At 41.1% G+C, this 17,809-nt stretch overlaps 6 protein-coding genes and 1 long non-coding RNA gene across 10 annotated transcripts; 5 read left to right on the forward strand and 2 right to left on the reverse strand.

Annotated features, from left to right (window-relative positions):
• Positions 1-859: 859 nt before the first annotated feature.
• LOC105269974 (uncharacterized) lies at positions 860-3,879 on the forward strand. 2 transcript variants are annotated; one of them, XM_011310616.1, is made up of 6 exons: positions 860-2,084; positions 2,193-2,426; positions 2,559-2,743; positions 2,909-3,352; positions 3,433-3,510; positions 3,591-3,681. In XM_011310616.1, exons 1-5 carry the CDS (start codon positions 1,635-1,637, stop codon positions 3,491-3,493), a joined length of 1,374 nt encoding a protein of 457 aa, XP_011308918.1. In that variant the 5' UTR covers positions 860-1,634; the 3' UTR covers positions 3,494-3,510; positions 3,591-3,681. The 2 variants fall into 2 exon arrangements, with proteins under 2 accessions (XP_011308918.1, XP_011308917.1); XM_011310615.1 differs by having other exon boundaries at positions 867-2,084; positions 2,909-3,342; positions 3,591-3,879.
• A 331-nt stretch (positions 3,880-4,210) lies between these two features.
• LOC105269976 (uncharacterized) lies at positions 4,211-4,644 on the reverse strand. Its single transcript, XR_892492.1, has 3 exons — positions 4,553-4,644; positions 4,389-4,471; positions 4,211-4,302 (listed from the first exon to the last, which is right to left on the reverse strand). It is a non-coding gene; the product is annotated as an uncharacterized lncRNA (long non-coding RNA).
• Positions 4,221-5,951, forward strand: LOC105269975 (inositol polyphosphate 5-phosphatase K). The gene is made up of 3 exons (XM_011310617.1): positions 4,221-4,310; positions 4,370-4,483; positions 4,599-5,951. Exons 1-3 carry the CDS (start codon positions 4,285-4,287, stop codon positions 5,749-5,751), a joined length of 1,293 nt encoding a protein of 430 aa, XP_011308919.1. The 5' UTR covers positions 4,221-4,284; the 3' UTR covers positions 5,752-5,951.
• A 96-nt stretch (positions 5,952-6,047) lies between these two features.
• LOC105269977 (probable G-protein coupled receptor Mth-like 1) lies at positions 6,048-9,858 on the reverse strand. Of its 2 annotated transcripts, XM_011310620.1 has the most exons (6): positions 9,283-9,858; positions 8,404-8,642; positions 7,609-7,775; positions 7,305-7,538; positions 6,973-7,236; positions 6,048-6,832 (listed from the first exon to the last, which is right to left on the reverse strand). In XM_011310620.1, exons 1-6 carry the CDS (start codon positions 9,421-9,423, stop codon positions 6,345-6,347), a joined length of 1,533 nt encoding a protein of 510 aa, XP_011308922.1. In that variant the 5' UTR covers positions 9,424-9,858; the 3' UTR covers positions 6,048-6,344. The 2 variants fall into 2 exon arrangements, with proteins under 2 accessions (XP_011308922.1, XP_011308923.1); XM_011310621.1 differs by lacking the exon at positions 8,404-8,642 and having other exon boundaries at positions 9,283-9,363.
• A 1,101-nt stretch (positions 9,859-10,959) lies between these two features.
• Positions 10,960-13,984, forward strand: LOC105269978 (uncharacterized). The gene is made up of 2 exons (XM_011310622.1): positions 10,960-13,154; positions 13,242-13,984. Exons 1-2 carry the CDS (start codon positions 11,485-11,487, stop codon positions 13,330-13,332), a joined length of 1,761 nt encoding a protein of 586 aa, XP_011308924.1. The 5' UTR covers positions 10,960-11,484; the 3' UTR covers positions 13,333-13,984.
• A 317-nt stretch (positions 13,985-14,301) lies between these two features.
• Positions 14,302-15,929, forward strand: LOC105269979 (malectin-B). 2 transcript variants are annotated; one of them, XM_011310623.1, is made up of 4 exons: positions 14,302-14,410; positions 14,537-14,872; positions 14,926-15,272; positions 15,352-15,929. In XM_011310623.1, exons 2-4 carry the CDS (start codon positions 14,601-14,603, stop codon positions 15,558-15,560), a joined length of 828 nt encoding a protein of 275 aa, XP_011308925.1. In that variant the 5' UTR covers positions 14,302-14,410; positions 14,537-14,600; the 3' UTR covers positions 15,561-15,929. The 2 variants fall into 2 exon arrangements, with proteins under 2 accessions (XP_011308925.1, XP_011308926.1); XM_011310624.1 differs by having other exon boundaries at positions 14,335-14,410; positions 14,488-14,872.
• A 977-nt stretch (positions 15,930-16,906) lies between these two features.
• LOC105269984 (fatty acid-binding protein homolog 5-like) lies at positions 16,907-17,774 on the forward strand. Its single transcript, XM_011310628.1, has 3 exons — positions 16,907-17,212; positions 17,281-17,385; positions 17,530-17,774. Exons 1-3 carry the CDS (start codon positions 16,964-16,966, stop codon positions 17,584-17,586), a joined length of 411 nt encoding a protein of 136 aa, XP_011308930.1. The 5' UTR covers positions 16,907-16,963; the 3' UTR covers positions 17,587-17,774.
• Positions 17,775-17,809: the final 35 nt, after the last annotated feature.

The raw sequence follows: 17,809 nt of genomic DNA on the forward strand, positions 1-17,809 counted from the left end.
CCGCGTTAATTGAAAATTTCTATTTTATCTTTCCGCGGATTTTTGTGAATTGTCAATATTACCGGGAAATCCCGCTACACATCCGCATTGTCACGTGTTTCATAACTCGATTGGCAAAAATAAAAATAAAAAATGAATTTTAATCCGCCCACGGTACCCAACATGTTTGATTATGCGTGTCTGCGCTGTCTGCATCGAACGTTATTTGACTCGTTTTGAAAACCGGTTATTCACCCGGGCATTTTGACAGGATTAAAAAAAATCACTGGATCTCCAGTGGTTTAGGGTTCCTGGAATATTTCCAGTGGATACTCCAGTGCCGAAGAGCAGGGAGAAATTTTTTTTCGCCAATAATCCCACCGATTCCTGAAGGAAAAACTCATGACTTCGATTTTCCCAAAAAAAATCGTGGAAATATTTTATCGTAATTATTTTTTTTTAGTAATTCCAATTGCAATTTGAATAATTCGAGTAGTCCGATTTTTTTCGAGATAAGCCACTAATTAACAGTTTTAATAATTATATTAATGAATTTCCTGTGAAAGTCTCCGAAATTCATGAATCTCCATAAAAAATTTATGAATAAATGATGAGCGGAGAAAATTCAGGGCAATATAATTACGAATTCATTAGAAATTTCGATATTCGATGAAAATACCGGGAAAAAAATGAGCCGCCATCGACGGGCCCACGGAAGAATAAAAAATGAAACTGATAAACAATAATAAAAAAAAAAAGCCAAATGATTGCAATGCCGGGGTTATTGTCCCCCTCCGTATGTAAATGGGCCCGACGGTTTGGGCGGTTACTTTCTTCTCATTCCCTCGGTCTTATAACTCCCCCTGGGCCCCCGGGCCCCTCGCGCCCCCGCCCATAAAACCCGTACCCACACACGATAGCCCTTCGAAGACAATCCTCTCTTTTTCTCTCCTCTTAAACAAGTACCCATCGTCGCAACATCCACTCTCGGCTTCTTTGGGCCGTAACGGATAGGCCAGCCAGGCCCCAACCGTAGTTCCTCGTTGAGCGGCCACCATGCCGTACCGCCAACATCTCTCCGTGCTCTACTCGCCACTAGCCCATTTTCTCCATTAATTTATCCATCAAATATCGAATAATCCTTTAAATTCCGTAAATACCGGGGATCGAACTCCCGGAGTTTGCGCATTTCTGTGAACATATCAAAAAGTTGGAGTTCTTGGATTATTCTGAGGAAAGTACTTTACTGGAGTTCTGGTACTTTGGAGAAGTTCATCTGTGAAACGTTCCAGAAATGCCTGATACAAGTAAAAATAGTGTGCAGGAGGTACTTTTACTACTTGCTACGAGAATTGCAGACAGAGGACGAGTCAGCCATTGACTTTTCTCGCTGGGCCCAAGTACTAAGAATTTTGATAATTTTCCACAAGTCCCGAACTCCTCAGAACCGCTCAGTCCTGCCAACAAGTACTTCCTCCACTGATGAACAGTATTTTTTCTCTGAGCGTGAAGAATTGGGCCCGAGCAAGGCGAAAAAATGCTGCGACACCGGCAAGAGTCAACCGCTGGAGATTCGGGCGGTCGGTGATGGTGCGGGCGGTATCAGCGGTTCTGGAGAAATTTAATACGAACTTTGTAAAAAGAAATTGGGAATCATGCGAGTGAGTCCCATCGTGTTTTCGGCGGTGGCGGTTTTGGGCGGTCGTACTGCCACGGCGGATGGGCCTGATAGTGCGTACGAGATGATGATAGGCCTCTCCACGGGGACCACCACTATGAGAACCATCGGACTGATCCGGCGGAATCCCGCTGAATTGTCCACTGAATTTTTTGTTATTCCGGATGTGGGAGCGGTCGGAGGGAATAACAGTGTTGGAAGTGTCGCTAGTGTTATCAACGTACCGCCACCCAACAGGACAATCTCAATCAGTCATCCCACCAGGAATGTAGGATACGTCGAGGATACCAGATTCACCCCCGGAGCACCACATTCCAATTTTTATCAAAATGTTTTGAGGGAGCGATCTTGGGCCTTACCACTGGCCGCTCTCAGTGCAGCGGTCATGCTCCTCATGGCGGTTTTCGAGATTTTCGTCTTACTCAAGGTGAATAAATAATTTAAAAAAAAAATTAAAATCTGTAACGCCTTATTCAAACAATTTTGGTAGTCCAGTGGTTGTATAATTATAATAAATAGGCTAATGAATAAATAGGCAAGGGCAGCTGCTCCCAACAGACGTCACCTATTCCTGGGTCAAGCTCTCCTCCTGGGACTATTTATGATGGCGGGATTATCAGCAGCTGCTTCACTTGCTCCAAATCCCCTATCGTGTGCAGCATTTAGACTAGTTGGATTACCAGCGGCCCTCGTATTTGCTGCTCTACTCGTCAAGTGCGTATTCTTGCTTTCTCTCAACAGCGGAATTTATCTCCCAGCGCCTTATCAGGTCAGTAATCAAATAATCAAATAATCAAATAATGCACAAGAATAAATAACTGGTCGATGCAGATTACATCGATACGTCTCCAATTGCTTCTTAATGAGAATTAGGTGATGATCGTTGTAATTAATTTGAAAGGCCCTCGTTCTACTCTTCGCTGTGCTCGTTCAAGTTGCAATTGTCGGTCAGTGGTTTTACGGTGAAATACCGGACGTTATTCGACCGTGCAGCATTGGGACAAAGAAGCTCCAGACAGCCGCAAGTATTCAGTCTCATTACACATGCTGTAAGACACCTATTGGCCAGACTGTTGCCTCCCTGAGGTGAATGGAATTGTTGTTAATTACTCCCGAATCCAAGAGAGATATCGCTATTTTTGATATGATCTTTTTTGTGGGGCTGCACGAGAGCTACAAAAAAGATTCTGACCAAAATTTTGATATTCCTCGTAATTTACCTCAGAAAATTGCAGAAGGGATAATTTTCAGTTATCCAGCGGTTCTTTTGCTGGCGGTGGCAGGTCTAGCAGTTCGGGCCCGTGGGATCCGGGATAATCACCGAGAGGCGGCCTTCATCGGTATCGCGGTGGGTCTGACAATTCCCATCTGGTTGACAAGTGCAATCGGAACGATAATCGCAAGTGAACACGATCGAGAGGCTTGGCTGGCCTATGGCCTCCTCTCGACCTCCCTCGTCCTCTTTCTCACAATGTTTTTGCCGAAGGGTCGACAGCTGGCAGCACTGGGACGAGAGGGACCCGGGGGAATCCCCAGTGTTGTCATGAGGAACGACAGAATTGGCGGGAGGAGGGATCGGGATGAGGACCACTTGAGCTCCCTACCTGGCAGCGGCTATTCCTTTTTTCATTTTAAACCAGCTGACGGCGGCACTTTCAAACGAAAAATTGATTATCACAGCACTGGTATTTTTACGTAAACAATAAATAAAATGAACGTAAATAAAAAATCAACGAATGTCATGGTAATAAAATTATAATTTTTCCCCATGACAGATCGAATTGCTCTGGTCTCTTCAGCAATACCTGGGTGCAATGCTTGCAGACACGGGAATAGTCCAGTTTATTCTGAAGGTAAGTATCTCCGAATCTGGGCAGGATATCGGAAAATATTCAGACATGAACGAATTTATTTATTTAATTTGTCCTCGCAGATGTGCAGGCACCTTTGGAGACTTTCGTGCTGCCTCACGGAATGTACATCCCGGATTCAGAGCTGGATGCTGCCAATCTTTACACAACACTATCAGCCAATCCCAATGTATTCTTCCAACGCGCCCACCCTGGCATGATCTACTGAATTTTCCCCCAGCTGATTGGAGATAGTTCTACGAAAAGTCATTATGCTTAATGAATGAATGTATTTTTTCTATTTTTTTTTCTATTTTTATACGCTCATACGTGTATGTGATCGAGGATTCAATAAAGACGAGAGAAATTTTATATTGGTAATTATTTATTATTGCTATGGAGGATGGTCCGAGATTGTTCAATGATTTTTATTATTAATAATTTTATGATGACTTCAATTTCGTATTCTTCCAAGGTCATGAGTAATTGAATAGAGAGTTTCTTCTGAAGTTTATTCTTCCTTTCGTGATAAATAATTCAGAAAAAAAAGGACATAGTTTTCGTCTTGATCGACAGAGACTGTCTGATCTCCAAAAAAAGAGAGACAGCTTTAGTAAAAAGGATGGATTCAGCGTCAGGTAGAAACGTCACAATCCGAGTGATAACTGTAGTCATATCCCGGATGAAAGTCCAGTGAATGTTATTCGGGTAATGGTCAAGAGTTCCCATGGATGACCTCGATGAATCCACAGCTTTTCTCCACTGAATTCCGTAAACATGGCAGCCCAGCTCAGCCTGATGAGGTTAGTCCGACAATAATGAAAATGCAATAACAATTACACTCACCTGATTGTTTTAATAGATTGTACTTCGTCACTTACAATGTTGCTACGAAATTCCCCGAGGAAGATCCACGTCACATGCTGGGGATCGACAGACCTGATCCTGAGTCACTGCCTGATTTCTACGTCATTGGGTGAGCGAGAGAAATTGCTGGATTTTTATTTTTATTCTTTGATTTTCTACGAAACATTCACATACTCACAGATTGTTTTTAATCTTGACAATTGGTGGATAATTTTGATGTTCAGACTGCAGGAGGTGAAGTCCCAACCCCAGAATATGGTGATCGACATGTTGTTCGAGGATCCCTGGACGAAGAGCTTCAAGGAGTCCTTGAAGGGATACGATTACATTAAAGTCCGCACCCAGAGGCTCCAGGGACTGGTCCTCAATGTTTTCTGTTTACGAAAGCACTTGACGCACTTGAGGCACATCGAGGCCACGTACACGAGGACTGGCCTCGGTGGGATGTGGGGTAACAAGGGCGCAGTGAGTGTTCGATTTAACATGTACGGTGTCAACATTTGCGTCGTCAACACCCACCTCACACCCCATGATCACCTGTTTGCTGATAGAATTGCTGATTACAATACTATTCTCAGAGAACATGCATTTCAAGTACCTGAAACACAACATATCCTCTACCATGACTACATTTTTTGGATCGGTGATCTGAATTTTCGTCTGAACGGGGAAGATCTCACAGCAGAAATCATAGACAACCTAGTGAAAAAGAATGAGCTGAAGCGCCTGCTGAGCAGAGATCAGCTGAATATCGCGATGGAGAGTGGAGATGCCTTTGGAGAATTCACTGAAGAAGCCGTTGAATTTCCCCCGACCTACAAATTCGAATTTTCATCGCAAGAATATGATCTCAAACGTCGCCCATCCTGGACGGACAGAATTTTGTACAAAGTTAATGCTGACGTGTACGATGGCATTAAATTAGAAGCTGTAGAAAAAAATTACAGGAGTCATCCGAATTACGTGCAGTCGGATCACAAACCAGTGAGTGCAGAGTTCACCATAAAGATCAGACCAAATTGTGAGGATCATGGAGTTGAATTCCAGCCAGTGACTGCCTGGATCGTGGACCAGGAGAATTCTGTTGGGTATACCCTGAGGGGGGACTTCAAGGCATCACCTGGAGACTGGATTGGCCTCTTCCACGAGGGATTCACTTCCCTCGACGAATATCTCGTTTATGAATATGTCGGTCGAGGAAAATCTGACGTGGACATATCGTCTGCGAGAAATAATACGATAACTGAGAGAATATATTTCAGTGACAGCGCCCTGAGGGCCCCAGGAATGTATCGTCTGGTGTACGTTACTCAGTCCGGAGATATCGTCGGGGTCCTGGGGATGAGTCCACCATTCCCAGGTCACAGAAGAGCTTGAACCCGGGGGAGTAATCCTCTGGGTAATTAATTCAGCAGTTGAGAGGGGAAGAGATAGTATTTTATCCCGTCATTGCTGAATTCACGTATGAAAAAATTCTATAGAATGAACCATCGCTTTTTTATAAAAGGCCATGTCGTTTTATTTAATTATTTCATACAGTAATTGAACAAAGTAATTGGGTACCTGCCTTCATATTGTTACTGCAATTTAGCTAATTTGTTTTGTCTCACCGTGTAAGATACATCGGGTAAATGGAGTCCACATAATTTTATATAGATTTATCGATGATGAAATAAAAATGAGATGTACTTTATTTTATTACTTTACAAGTAGCAATCGCCCACTGCACTGCGTGTGCAATACTGACTAGGACAGGGGTAAATTTACATAAATCATTAATAAATTATCTGTATAAGGAAATACAAATGATGGAATTATTTGAGATATAAAAATAAATAAATAAATAAATAAATGGAATTGAGGCAATCGTTCTAAGGCACTTGAAATGGAAGATTTTTTTTCCAGAATTCTGGAGTTTCAGGTCCACCTGAAAGGACACTCTGAATTTAATCTGAAGCGATGATTGGTCCTCACAGCATCCTCTGGGTGGAGGGGATGGCGTCGATGTTGAGGACAGTGAGGAGTGATCGGTCCATGCTGGCGACTTCGGGTTCAGCTCCCTCGACACCTCGAATTTTCTGAATTTCGTACCACACCAGGTGCCTGATTGGTTTTCTCAGGACGAAAATACCGAAGACAAGGATTCCTTGGAGGGCGTTCACCAGGTCGAAGGCTGACCACGCGAGGGGATCACCACCTGCCCACCAGGAGATTATCTCCATCGCCCAGTTCATACCCATCAGGAAAAACAGGCTCAGGCACACCAGGAAGAGACGTTTCAGTCGACCCAGGGTACGACGCTCGTCGCGATTCGTCTCTCTGTCCTGACGCAGTCGACGGAGGTCCAGGTCTCGCTGGTGACGGGTTATCGCTACTGCTGTCATTGTGAAGAGCGCAATATTCGATACCAGGAGAAGACCCACTGGCACGTAGAAGTATGGCATCGCCTCCACGTCAGCTGATGAGATTTCGTGGTTTTTTTTAATTTCAAAATTGAACATTTCCATATTTTTTAATATATTTTGCAAATAATAATCTTCAAAAAATGGCAGAAGTAATAAATAATTCCTGAGATAAAATAAAAGGATGAATACTCACATTGGAACCAGCAGCTCTGGGAGCCGAAATTCGGTTTGATGTAGGTCATGGGTACAGTGGGGCTCAGATCCATGATCATGGAGACGATGATGAGGATAGCTGGTGGTGACCAAGCCCAGAGGGAATAATAAAAAAATAATCGCTGAGGTTCATGAGCTGCTGAGCAACCACTGGTCATGTACCTCCTGGCGAGCATATAAGTCTCGATGCACATGACATTCAGCCAGAAAAAGCAGGCGACGAACGAAAATTGAATAACAAATGCTGTGGATTTATTTATATTTATTTACCAATTGAATTAAAATCGTGGGAATATTTGAAGAGGCACAAACCTGTCGAAATACACATTTCATCACTCAAGTGATTACTGGATAATTGCGTAATGGCCAGAGCGATAAAAGCCACAGCTAGACAGCCGCAATAATGACAAAGGGATTTTCCATGGACATCCATCAATCTGGGAGTTATACAGTAGGCGATGATCGTGAGAACCAGAAAGGGAACAGAAATTAAAAGTCCACAGGCATAAAACGTCAGTCGAAAGTCACCAGTTTTTTTCTGCTCCTCTGAAAACGATTCAATTGCGTATTAATATTTTGAATGGCAATTATTGGACTTACATCCTTGAAATCTTACCTTCTTGGAAACAGACTAGTGTCCTCAGTCCCAAATCAGGTATTACCTCCATACAGTAATCCCTCCCTGGAGAGAGCATCGATGGGATGTGATGTGGACCGAAAATAGATCCATTCAAGAGTAAATAATGTTCATCGTCACTCGTTACCTCGGGCTCCAGCATGTACCTGTTGTAAACAATATCGTTTAATGCTTCAAGATTTTTCCCGAGGAAAATAGCTATTAGAATTGTCTATTTTCCAGGAAGAAGAAACCGAGGCTCTTCCGGTCATCAAGTCGAGCACAAAAAATTCCTGAATCATCAGCTTAAAAATTCCGTAACTATTAAAAATAAAATTTAATTCAGGGAGAATTCAGATTGTTGCTATTCTCATTTATTGGGTTGGCTTTTTATTGTTGAATATTGATGGGTTTTACCACAAAAGATCTCGGTATCGAGTCAACTAGCCTAGTACGTGGATAATCATTTAAAAAACTAAAGAATATCCTTATCACAATTGAGAGACAAGATAAATTCGTATTGCGTAATTCCATCCCACTGTCTTCTCCAACGTGCTAATTGCTAATCAGATAAGCCGAGTCCATTAGCTGACTTCCTGAAGAGTCAAGGATCTCGAATATTTGTCCCCTTCTCCTCCTGGGGCAAAACCTTCAATTTTTTTTTCAAATTGCGTAATAAAACATTACTTCCTCGGGTTCCAGCGATTAGGGATTAATTTATTGTTAATTATCCTATTAATCAATGGTGTGTCCTCATTATTATTATTAAAAAATGAGTAATGATAATGAATGAACTTTTTGAATCGGCAGGGATCCCCGACGATGGCGACAAAATGCGTCTTCTCATCTCCTGGAGCTAGAACTCCAGTTTTATTGAAATCGCTGAAGTACGGAGAGAAAATTATTGGTTCGAGGGTTGAATTGAGATTTCGACAGACAGTCCTTCCATCCCGATCTTTCGTCAGGATCTCGTTGATCGGACAGCATTTCCCAACCACCGGAAGTCGTCGAAATGGTTCTGCGATTGAATCATTCTGGAAAAAATAATCAGGATCTATTGGATAATGAGTCAGCGGATCGCCATGTCTTATCAGTGATATCGATATCATTGCCATCGAAATTTCAGGGGCCGCGCCTTATCTGGCGACACCAACTCGAAAAATCTAGTGTATTTATGCGAATCGATAGTTCAGAACGAGTTGTACTCTAAAAATAATCAACGGCCAAGGAGACGACGGGTTTACGTCGACCATTCGTCCATGGGACTTTCGTGTGAAATTCGATGAATAATTGTGTCCGGTAATTACTGGGGGAAGGTAAGCACTCGAGAAAATTAATTCACGACAAGAACTCGTCAACCGATTTTACCGGTTTCTCTGTTTTACCTTGATATCTCGGAATCTAAGACAGATAACGAGATTTTCGTAATGACCATTTTTATTGAGCGAATCAAGATCTAGAAAAAAGGTCATTACGAAAATCTCGGTATTTCCCTTGCAGAATGATTAATTCAACGACAAAGATGGAATACACATTTGGCGGGGAAAAAATCGATTTTGAAATCGATGACCTGATTTCGCGGTACCTGAATGAGGCAAAAATTTTCCCCTGTAATTCAATTACTCCTTTTTTCTGATTGAAAATGGTAATTAATAAATTAATAATATAACTTACCAGCGAGATCTGATGAATTCCAGGTGCTGCTGTTTTTTCTCCAGAGGCGGAAGTGCTTTCAAGAATCAAAACCAGAAGATAAAAAAAAAATCCTGAAAACCGGCTAGTCCTTCCAATCCCCTCACATTGATCACCCATCATCGTCTTAATTATTCCCCAAGAAATTCCGCGAATTCCCGCGTAAAAACCCGAATTCCACGAGGCAATTCCCCTCTCCCAAAATTCAATTGTCACTCAAACTCTCACTTTTTATTTATTATATTATTTATTTCACATCCTTCTCCTTGATTTCTCATTGAATAATTTTTCTACTAAAAAATTCTGGTACAACTTTTATTTGAATCACTTGATCAGAACTCGATTAATTAATTAAAATAATGATAATGTAATGAGTTAAATTGGAAATTGACATTTCAGGGGAAATCTTTTTGTTTTTTGTCTTTTCATTTTGATTTTTTTTCTGGAGGAATTGAAAAAAACGTGCGATCTCTTCCGTCGCGTGGAACCGACTGAATCCTCTGGTGATTTCCTGCGACCGCTATATCTAGACTCTAGATTCTAGAGTGGGAATCCCTGGAGTGGGGGATTTAAATGAAAATATAAAATAAAATCAGAAAAAAAAAACGGTGAATACAACAATAAGAAAATTTAATAAATGATAATAAAAAATAATTGGAGTGAATTAATTTATTTAGGATAAATAAATAAATCGGTTCGAAGGAAAAAATAAGAGATAAGAGATTTGGGAAAATTTGCGTCATTCTGACGGAGGAAATGACGCGCGATGGCGATTTTTCTTCTGCCGTGCAGATGATGTCGATTTTCTTCACCCACACGTCGAGAATTAGTGGATCGAGTCACTGCGAAAATATTTTTGAAAGCGAGAGGAATTTATTCACCGGAATTCCCGATAACTACGTGCACTCCCAGGACTTGTGAGAATTTTTAAAACGCGTAACGGGATAAAAAAACTCGAGACAATCGAGATTTTCCTTAATCTCTCATTATGGTATGTCCAGTGTACATGAGAATTCATTACGTATGGAATAATTAATGCTTCTGGAAAATTACGTCGGACTTTTATAAAAAAATCTTCAACTTTCCATTTTTCAACGACTTGATAATGTGTATTACTTGATAATAAATAATAAATATAAACAATAAATATAAATATAAACAATAAATATTTAATCTTATCCTTTTTTTATTAAATCCCCTTGTTCTCATTTAATTTAATTTCTCAATTAATTAATTGGGATTTTGATGCTGCAATTAGAAAATAAATAAAAAATTGTTCTTCCCCTCGGACTATTTTTCCTCCTGCAATTTTCCTCATAAAAAAAATCCCTGAAAAAAATAATCGCTCTCAATTGAATTTTCCAATTATTTAAAAATCCGCGTGTTAGCGATTAATTAAATCGCGCCATTTATTTCCTCGATTTCGCGTCACGAGTCGCGAATATTTATTCATAAAAATCTCGTGCTATTCATCAAGACGCTAATAAATATTTTCCCTCAACAAACACTCGCGGAATTTTTTTGTAGCGCGCGACGTGCGCAGTGGGCACTCGCGCGATTGCGCACGCCCGCGTTTCAATAACGATTCCTCACGTACATATATACCATGTACTCACTTTAACAAGAGTTCACCGTCAAGGGGAGGGGGTGGGGGGGGGGGAGAGTAATGGTAGTAACGCAAGTAGAAACTACCGACTCTGACAAATCAGTATTTCATTTGACCACAACCCAGTGTTTTCCCCGAATTTCCACCATTTCCACGATTTCCAAAATTTCAAAAATTCCCTCCCCCGCGTTATGTGATTTCCCCGGAAAAATCGTCTCACCTGTGCACAATTGTCCCCCACCAAAATCCGCAAAAAAATCAAAAAAATAAAAAAAAATTGAAAAAAATCGGTGAATAAATCTGGTGGTGCGCGTTTGAAAAATTGACTCCTCGATATTTCGCGTGTCCCGGGGAATTATTGAACATCGTGACGAGGTGTCGCGTTTTAATCGAAGGATGAACCTCCGGATGAATCGATCCAGCGAAACGCGACTGGCATAAATCCCCAGGTAGCCACACCTAAGTCCGCAAAAATAATCGGTAATAATCGGTAATAGTGACACGATGATGAGCAAGTGCGGGATATTCACCTCGGAGTAGATGGTTATCAGGTCGACGATCTTGAATTTAATGGAGTGATGAGCACTGCCCCCACCAGGGGCCAGCTGCCCCGTCGACGACGTCAGAATCGTCAGAACCGTCACCACCATCATCACCACCATCACCATCATCACCACCACCATCACCACAGACACCGACCGGTGAGACCCACCAGAAGACGATCCTGGAATTATTGTCACAATGACTACCAGAAGGGTTCGGACTACTCCAGCGAGGACTGCCCGAAGCAACACCTGGAGCACGAGGAGACGGACGTGGAGAAGCGTCCGAAGGTCAATCCGATTTTTCTCTGGGCCCTTCAACGAGAGCAGAGGATCATCGAGGTGCGGTGCGAGGACTACGACAAAAGGAATCGAATAAAATTGACTAAAACGGCTCAGGGCTGGAGATCGATCCCCAGGACACTCAGCAACGTCTACAGCTCGATGTCCTGCAGGGTCGACTACAATTTAACAAACAACACCAATTCCTCTTCTCTCTCGACGTGCTCTGGCTCATCAGTGCCGTTTTCCCCGTCGTCCTGCTCCATCTCGTCGTACTCCACGTCGGTGACCTCCGAGTCCGATGACAACCCCAAGACCCGGAGGCAGAGTCAAATCGAGAAGATCGATAGTTGTGATGAATATCGATTTGACACCGATGGCGATGGCGATGGCGATGATAACTCTCCGGAGAATCCCAAAGGATTTAATAAGGGACTCTTCGTGGACCTCAAGAAGGTGCAGAAGGATCAGCTGTTTCAGCCCCGGGTGCTCCTGGAGCCTCTCAGTCCTGGGAGATTGTTCTCTGTCAATCGATTCAAATGCACCAGTCTCGATGATGATATCGAAATGGTAGAGGACGATGTAAATAATGTTGATAATCAAATTAGTGATGGTTTCAAGCACGAGGAGTTTGACTGCAGCGAGGATGAGCTCATCGAGGAGATCGAGGAGAAGAGCGAGGACAAGGATATCGACGAGAGTATCGAGGTGTTTCAGTACGAGGACGACCACTCGTCGGAGGATGGGAAGATCGAGGAGAGGGAGATGATGCCCTTCAAGTCCGAGGTGTTTGTACCTCACAAAGTGGAGAGGCCCGATGTACCACCCCTCAAGCCCATCGTCTGGAAGAATTCCATGGAGGATAAGTTGACGAGAGTCAAGACCTCTGACAGTCCTCCTTGTCTCGTTACGTGCTCCGAGGACGCCAGGACGAGCCTCCGGAAGAGACGAGCGACTCCTGGATTGATTAAAATCAGACCCAACGATTGGCAGCGCCAGGAAGCCATCGCTAGACCCGCCAAACAACTTCGGGATCTCATCGAGAGGTGTGGAGATGCCATTCCTGATCCACTCCTCGTACCCAGGTGTCGACTCCCGGTGCTCGCGGCTTATCCTGCCACTGAAATACCTCAACTCCTGATTTCTCATCCTGAGTTGAGACTTCCTGAGGCGCTTTCTAGGCCCGAACTCCTCGGAGATCCCGATCTTCTTGTTATTTCCCTTGATCACCTGCAGAAGGTCCTCGATGAGAAGGCAGAGGCCATCGGGAGGACCTGGACGGGGGAGAGGATCAGTCAGGGCTCTGAGGAGATCCCCCGGGAGTACAGGACCTGCGGCGATGATGGACTTCAAGGACGATCCAAACAAGAGGCGCATGTCACCAGCAGTGACTCCACACTCTGGAGACCTTTCTTCAGTTGTCGGTTAGTCAATCGTTTTTTTCATTTTTACAATTAATTTAATGAACGATTAATTATTATTATTCATCAACAATTTTTGTTTAATTGCAGTAAAAAAAATGAGGAAGAGACAACAATTTATCGGCATCAAAAGTCTGAGGAGCGTTGCGCCTCGTGGCATAAAACAACATTGACATCTTGACAACAAAGTGATAATAAATAATTAATCCCGCAATGCGCATTACAGACGTAACTAATAGTAAAATCAACAAATAAAAAAACAAATGTAACGAGCCAATTTATTCAGGTGCAATAGTTTAATCAAGGCTATACTTATTTAAACATAAACTGTAGACACGTGCAATTTTTAATAGCTCTTCTATTATTATTTATAATTGTTATTCCTTTTTTAAAAATTCGATAAATAAAAATGATAACAATTGGTTGTTTATTAGGGACACGGTGCAAATAATTTTACAGATTTTATTTAAAAAAACTGTTGCCTTTTTTAAGATATATTTGTTAATGGATTAATTATTTTTGTTGTTCACAGACTGTTGAATCGATTTATTTCATTTTCATTTGTTGCATTGAATATTTTTTTTTATGAATATTTCCAGGTGCGGAGAATTGTCAAAGGCTAGGGAAAAATTGATAATAAAATTATTGTAGATAAATTTGGTTTTAGATAGACGAGGAAATGGTTTTTATCATTGGATTTTTTACTTAGGTATGTGTACGGATGTGTATGAATGTTTATAAACTTCCGGTTTGGGAGTTATTGAATTAAATTAACGTGTACTTCTTCTTGTAGCTTGAAAATTCATACGAATAAAATAATGACGTCAAGAGGATTTGCAGTAAAGATTTATTATTTATTTAATGTTTTATCAATTAAAAAATTTATTCACAACTTTAACAAAAACGATTTTTCAAATGAAAAATTGGTAAATGGATTTTTTAAATAAACAATAATTTATTAATTTCTTTTTTGTAGTGATTTTTTATAAATAAACAATTCAATTTAAATTAAGAGTTGATGAATAATTTTCGAAATTTATAAATGGGAGTTTTTTTATTGGAAAAATTCAAATTCGCGGTGCAGAGATTTCCGTTATCAGTGACCAATGAATTTCGATGGTCGATAATTTCCTGGAGCGCCCCCACGAATTCTCCGGGCAAACCGGAGGTTTTACCAGGTGAGGTATATACGGTAGTATATATATGCCAGGAATATATATACGTGGCTGCACCGGGTTGGATTTCCGCGAATTTTCCAGGTGAGTCCCCGAATTTTTAGAAAAAATTTGATAGGAGACGAGAGAAAAATCATCACCAGAGAAAAATCATTATCCAGAGGCCAGACTAAATTGAGGAACCGTTAAACAATTAATTTCCTAACCTAGAGGATGCGAGTGAGACTCAAGCCTTCGAGCGTCAGGAAATAAAATCCAACGAGAATCAGATGTCATGGGTCCAAGAAACGACTCCACGATGAGATGGAGAGTCTGGAGTCTGATAACTCTGAAATTATTGATTATCTCCTTGGAGGTGCCTCAAGGCGTCTGTCTCGAGGTGATTTACGCTATAAATGCTGGGGGTGAGACCCATACGGACAGCTATGGGGTGAGGTACCTGCGGGATCCCCTGATGGGAAAGGTGGGGACAGCCTCTGATTACGGAAAGCAGTTGATCATCGGGAGAGTCAACACCATGGACCAGATCCTCTACCAGACAGAAAGGTAATTCTTCGAATGATCTCATCTCCATGATATAAATAAATAAATTTTATCAGATACCACCACTCGACCTTCGGCTACGACATCCCCATCAGCGATGATGGTGACTACGTCCTCGTCCTCAAGTTCTGCGAAGTATACTTTAACTCACCAAACATGAAAGTCTTCGATGTTGTTCTGAACGGTGATCACACAGTAGTAACCGATCTTGACATCTTCGAGAGAGTCGGCAGGGGCATCGCCCACGACGAGGTCGTACCCTTCAGGGTGGAGAAGAAAAAAATTATATTCAACGAGGAGGAGTCCGATATCCTAGGTGGAAAGATTCGCGTGGAATTCATCAAGGGGTACAGAGACAATCCCAAAGTCAATGCTATTGCTGTTATCAAAGGGACTGTTGATGGTAAAAAATTGGAGGAGTTGAATAATCGGGAAAATGATCAATAAAAAATTATCCTGACCAATAAAATTCTTCCACACAGATGTTCCTCAGTTGGGACCCATCCCCCAGGAGCCAGAGGAGTACCACGGGATGCAGGAAGACGAAGAAGAGTCTCCAGTCCGAAACAGACACACCAGCGGCCCCAGAACCCCCGATCCCTATTCAATCGATGATTCATCGATAATGCTACCTGTTTTCGTAGCCATCGGGGCCTTCATACCCCTCCTCTTCTGCCTGTGCAAGCTGTAAGCAAAAATCAACCCGAGAATCAAAATAATTCCTCAAAAATCAATCAATTGCTTTGATTTCTGTGTAATAATTTTTTTTTCTCGGTGCGCCGTCATCGAAACTAGCCAAAAACTGAATTAATGCAATTGATGCAATTAATGCAATTAATGCACGATGCAGGGGGAGAATAAGCGCAGGAATACCTAAATGCACGAGTGTACTTAGTCGATACAGTCACGATGTGTTAATTGTAACGATTTTTTAAAAACTTTGTATTTATGTTTATTTATTTTTCACGATTTAAATACAGAGATTATAACGGTGAACTGATTATATGTGGTATTTGTTAAGATTGTAAAGTGTGTGAGAATAAAATAATGACTGTTGTTACATTTTTTTGTTTTTTATTTAATTATTATTTAATTTAATTGTTATTCCCCCAAGAAATTTCGAAAATACATGATAAAATGATAAAAAAAATAGAATAATGAGAATAAAAAACATCGGAGTCGTATTAATCAATTGATTAAATTGATTGAACCCTGGGATAAATTTTATTTTTGCGGATCAGAGAATTAATTAATTATTTTCGGTTTAATCTTGAGATTGGTGCGTCACACGTTGAGATATCCGTCGGTAGAGATTGTGACGTGCAAACTCCACAATTTTTATTATCAAATCTATCAAAGTAAAGTTCAATTCACCGAGGGAAAGGAGAAATTATTCCCTTGATCTAGGGACGGCGGCCTCTGGAAAAAAATCCTCGGTAATCCAATAAATAAATTAATGGAGTAAATTGATTGAGTCGTCGTACGATGTCCCTCATTGTCGTCGTAAATGAGACCTTCCATTCATATCAAAAACTTGGACCATTGATGCTGACCCCTTCAATTATGCAACTACAACTCTTTTGTTCATTTTAATATTTTTATTCGCTTCTTTCAGAGAAATTATCGCAATTTCAATTGTGCGAATAAAATGAGAAAGAATAAATAATAAAAAATTGAAATCCGAAAAGAAAGAAGTCGTGGTTTTTTGTGAATATCTCGAGACTGCAGATAGCCAGAAAAAAATGTCCAGAAATTTTTTTGTAGTAAAATTCATATTCTACATATAATTTTTTATCACTTTTTCGTCTAAATTTCGTAATTCCCTCGATATCAGGGAAATTATCAATTTTTTTGTCTCAACCCGGGAATTTCTGTCTGACGACTGTTGATTGGTGGTGGTGGTGGTAGCCACGTAGCAATTGTAGATTAAAATTGACAAGTGAGACATCACCAAAAAGAAAAAAGATCCCAAGAGTTTAATCCGAGGATCAGCCCGAGTTGCATAATGACCACTCGGTTATAAAAGGATTAATCAGCCTCTGGTGGTTCACTCGTTGCTGAGGTACCGACTAGCGCGCAAGATAATCCCTGAAGATGGTGTCGATCGTCGGAAAATACGAGAATGTGTCGAGCGAGAACCTCGAGGAGTACCTGACGACGGTGAGTGGAGCTGCCCAGGTGGAGGCAGCAAGAGCATTTGCCCAGGGGAAACCGACATTCGAGGTCAGCCAGTCCGGAGACCAGTGGACCATCGTCGTCGCCAACGAGGGCAAGTCCTCCAAGACAACATTCACCCTGGGAACTCCTTACGACGAGACCATGCCACATGGAGCTGTCCTCAAGGTTTGTTTCTCATTTTTTTTTAATTTTTCGATTGGAAAATACGAATTTTCCATAAATTTTCATTTCAGAGTTTGACGACTAGAGATGGGAATACCTTCACCACCGTGACTGATCTTCCCGATGGAAATCAATCCGTTCGAGTCTACGAGTTCACTCCATCCGGGATTAATGTTGTGAGTTAATATTAATTATTTTAATATATAATTAATTAATTGAGACACTCCCCTTGAGAGTATCGAAATTTTTCCTTTTCCCTGAGTCTCCGGAGAATTAATTAATTAATTATAGGGAATTAATTATATAATTTTTCATTGCAGCGCCTGTCGGACAAAAAAGTCGGTGTAAAAGCCACCCGCACGTACAAGAGAGTTTAATTTTAGCTCTTATCAGCGCAAATCCAAGGACTTCTGGATTGATAATTTTTTTTCATCTCGATTGATGACAGTAATAGGTAATTTTAATAAAAATCGGATCCTGGAATTTGTGATTATTCGAATGAGTGATTTGCAAACAATTTTTTATTGTAATCCAATGCAGAATAAATGATAAGAATTTTCCGAAATATTTTATTTCAATCGATTTCACCTGCGAGCAAAA

Source organism: Fopius arisanus, unplaced genomic scaffold (assembly GCF_000806365.1).
Source record: "Fopius arisanus strain USDA-PBARC FA_bdor unplaced genomic scaffold, ASM80636v1 scaffold00077, whole genome shotgun sequence".
NCBI lineage: Eukaryota > Metazoa > Arthropoda > Insecta > Hymenoptera > Braconidae > Fopius > Fopius arisanus.

Excerpts from the sequence above, each read along its gene's own strand:
- LOC105269978 (XM_011310622.1), top strand. The coding sequence starts at position 11,485 with ATGAGCACTGCCCCCACCAGGGGCCAGCTGCCCCGTCGACGACGTCAG. Across the intron at positions 13,155-13,241 it reads AGACCTTTCTTCAGTTGTCG|TAAAAAAAATGAGGAAGAGA; the intron begins GTTAGTCAATCG and ends GTTTAATTGCAG.
- LOC105269977 (XM_011310620.1), bottom strand. The coding sequence starts at position 9,423 with ATGATGGGTGATCAATGTGAGGGGATTGGAAGGACTAGCCGGTTTTCA. Across the intron at positions 8,643-9,282 it reads GAATTCATCAGATCTCGCTG|AATGATTCAATCGCAGAACC; the intron begins GTAAGTTATATT and ends TATTTTTTCCAG. Across the intron at positions 7,237-7,304 it reads TGAAATGTGTATTTCGACAG|CATTTGTTATTCAATTTTCG; the intron begins GTTTGTGCCTCT and ends ATAAATCCACAG.
- LOC105269975 (XM_011310617.1), top strand. The coding sequence starts at position 4,285 with ATGGCAGCCCAGCTCAGCCTGATGAG. Across the intron at positions 4,311-4,369 it reads GCCCAGCTCAGCCTGATGAG|ATTGTACTTCGTCACTTACA; the intron begins GTTAGTCCGACA and ends TTGTTTTAATAG. Across the intron at positions 4,484-4,598 it reads CCTGATTTCTACGTCATTGG|ACTGCAGGAGGTGAAGTCCC; the intron begins GTGAGCGAGAGA and ends TTTGATGTTCAG.
- LOC105269979 (XM_011310623.1), top strand. The coding sequence starts at position 14,601 with ATGGGTCCAAGAAACGACTCCACGATGAGATGGAGAGTCTGGAGTCTG. Across the intron at positions 14,873-14,925 it reads ATCCTCTACCAGACAGAAAG|ATACCACCACTCGACCTTCG; the intron begins GTAATTCTTCGA and ends AAATTTTATCAG. Across the intron at positions 15,273-15,351 it reads TATCAAAGGGACTGTTGATG|ATGTTCCTCAGTTGGGACCC; the intron begins GTAAAAAATTGG and ends TCTTCCACACAG.
- LOC105269984 (XM_011310628.1), top strand. The coding sequence starts at position 16,964 with ATGGTGTCGATCGTCGGAAAATACGAGAATGTGTCGAGCGAGAACCTC. Across the intron at positions 17,213-17,280 it reads CACATGGAGCTGTCCTCAAG|AGTTTGACGACTAGAGATGG; the intron begins GTTTGTTTCTCA and ends TTTTCATTTCAG. Across the intron at positions 17,386-17,529 it reads CTCCATCCGGGATTAATGTT|CGCCTGTCGGACAAAAAAGT; the intron begins GTGAGTTAATAT and ends TTTTCATTGCAG.
- LOC105269974 (XM_011310615.1), top strand. The coding sequence starts at position 1,635 with ATGCGAGTGAGTCCCATCGTGTTTTCGGCGGTGGCGGTTTTGGGCGGT. Across the intron at positions 2,427-2,558 it reads ATCTCCCAGCGCCTTATCAG|GCCCTCGTTCTACTCTTCGC; the intron begins GTCAGTAATCAA and ends TTAATTTGAAAG. Across the intron at positions 2,744-2,908 it reads CAGACTGTTGCCTCCCTGAG|TTATCCAGCGGTTCTTTTGC; the intron begins GTGAATGGAATT and ends GATAATTTTCAG.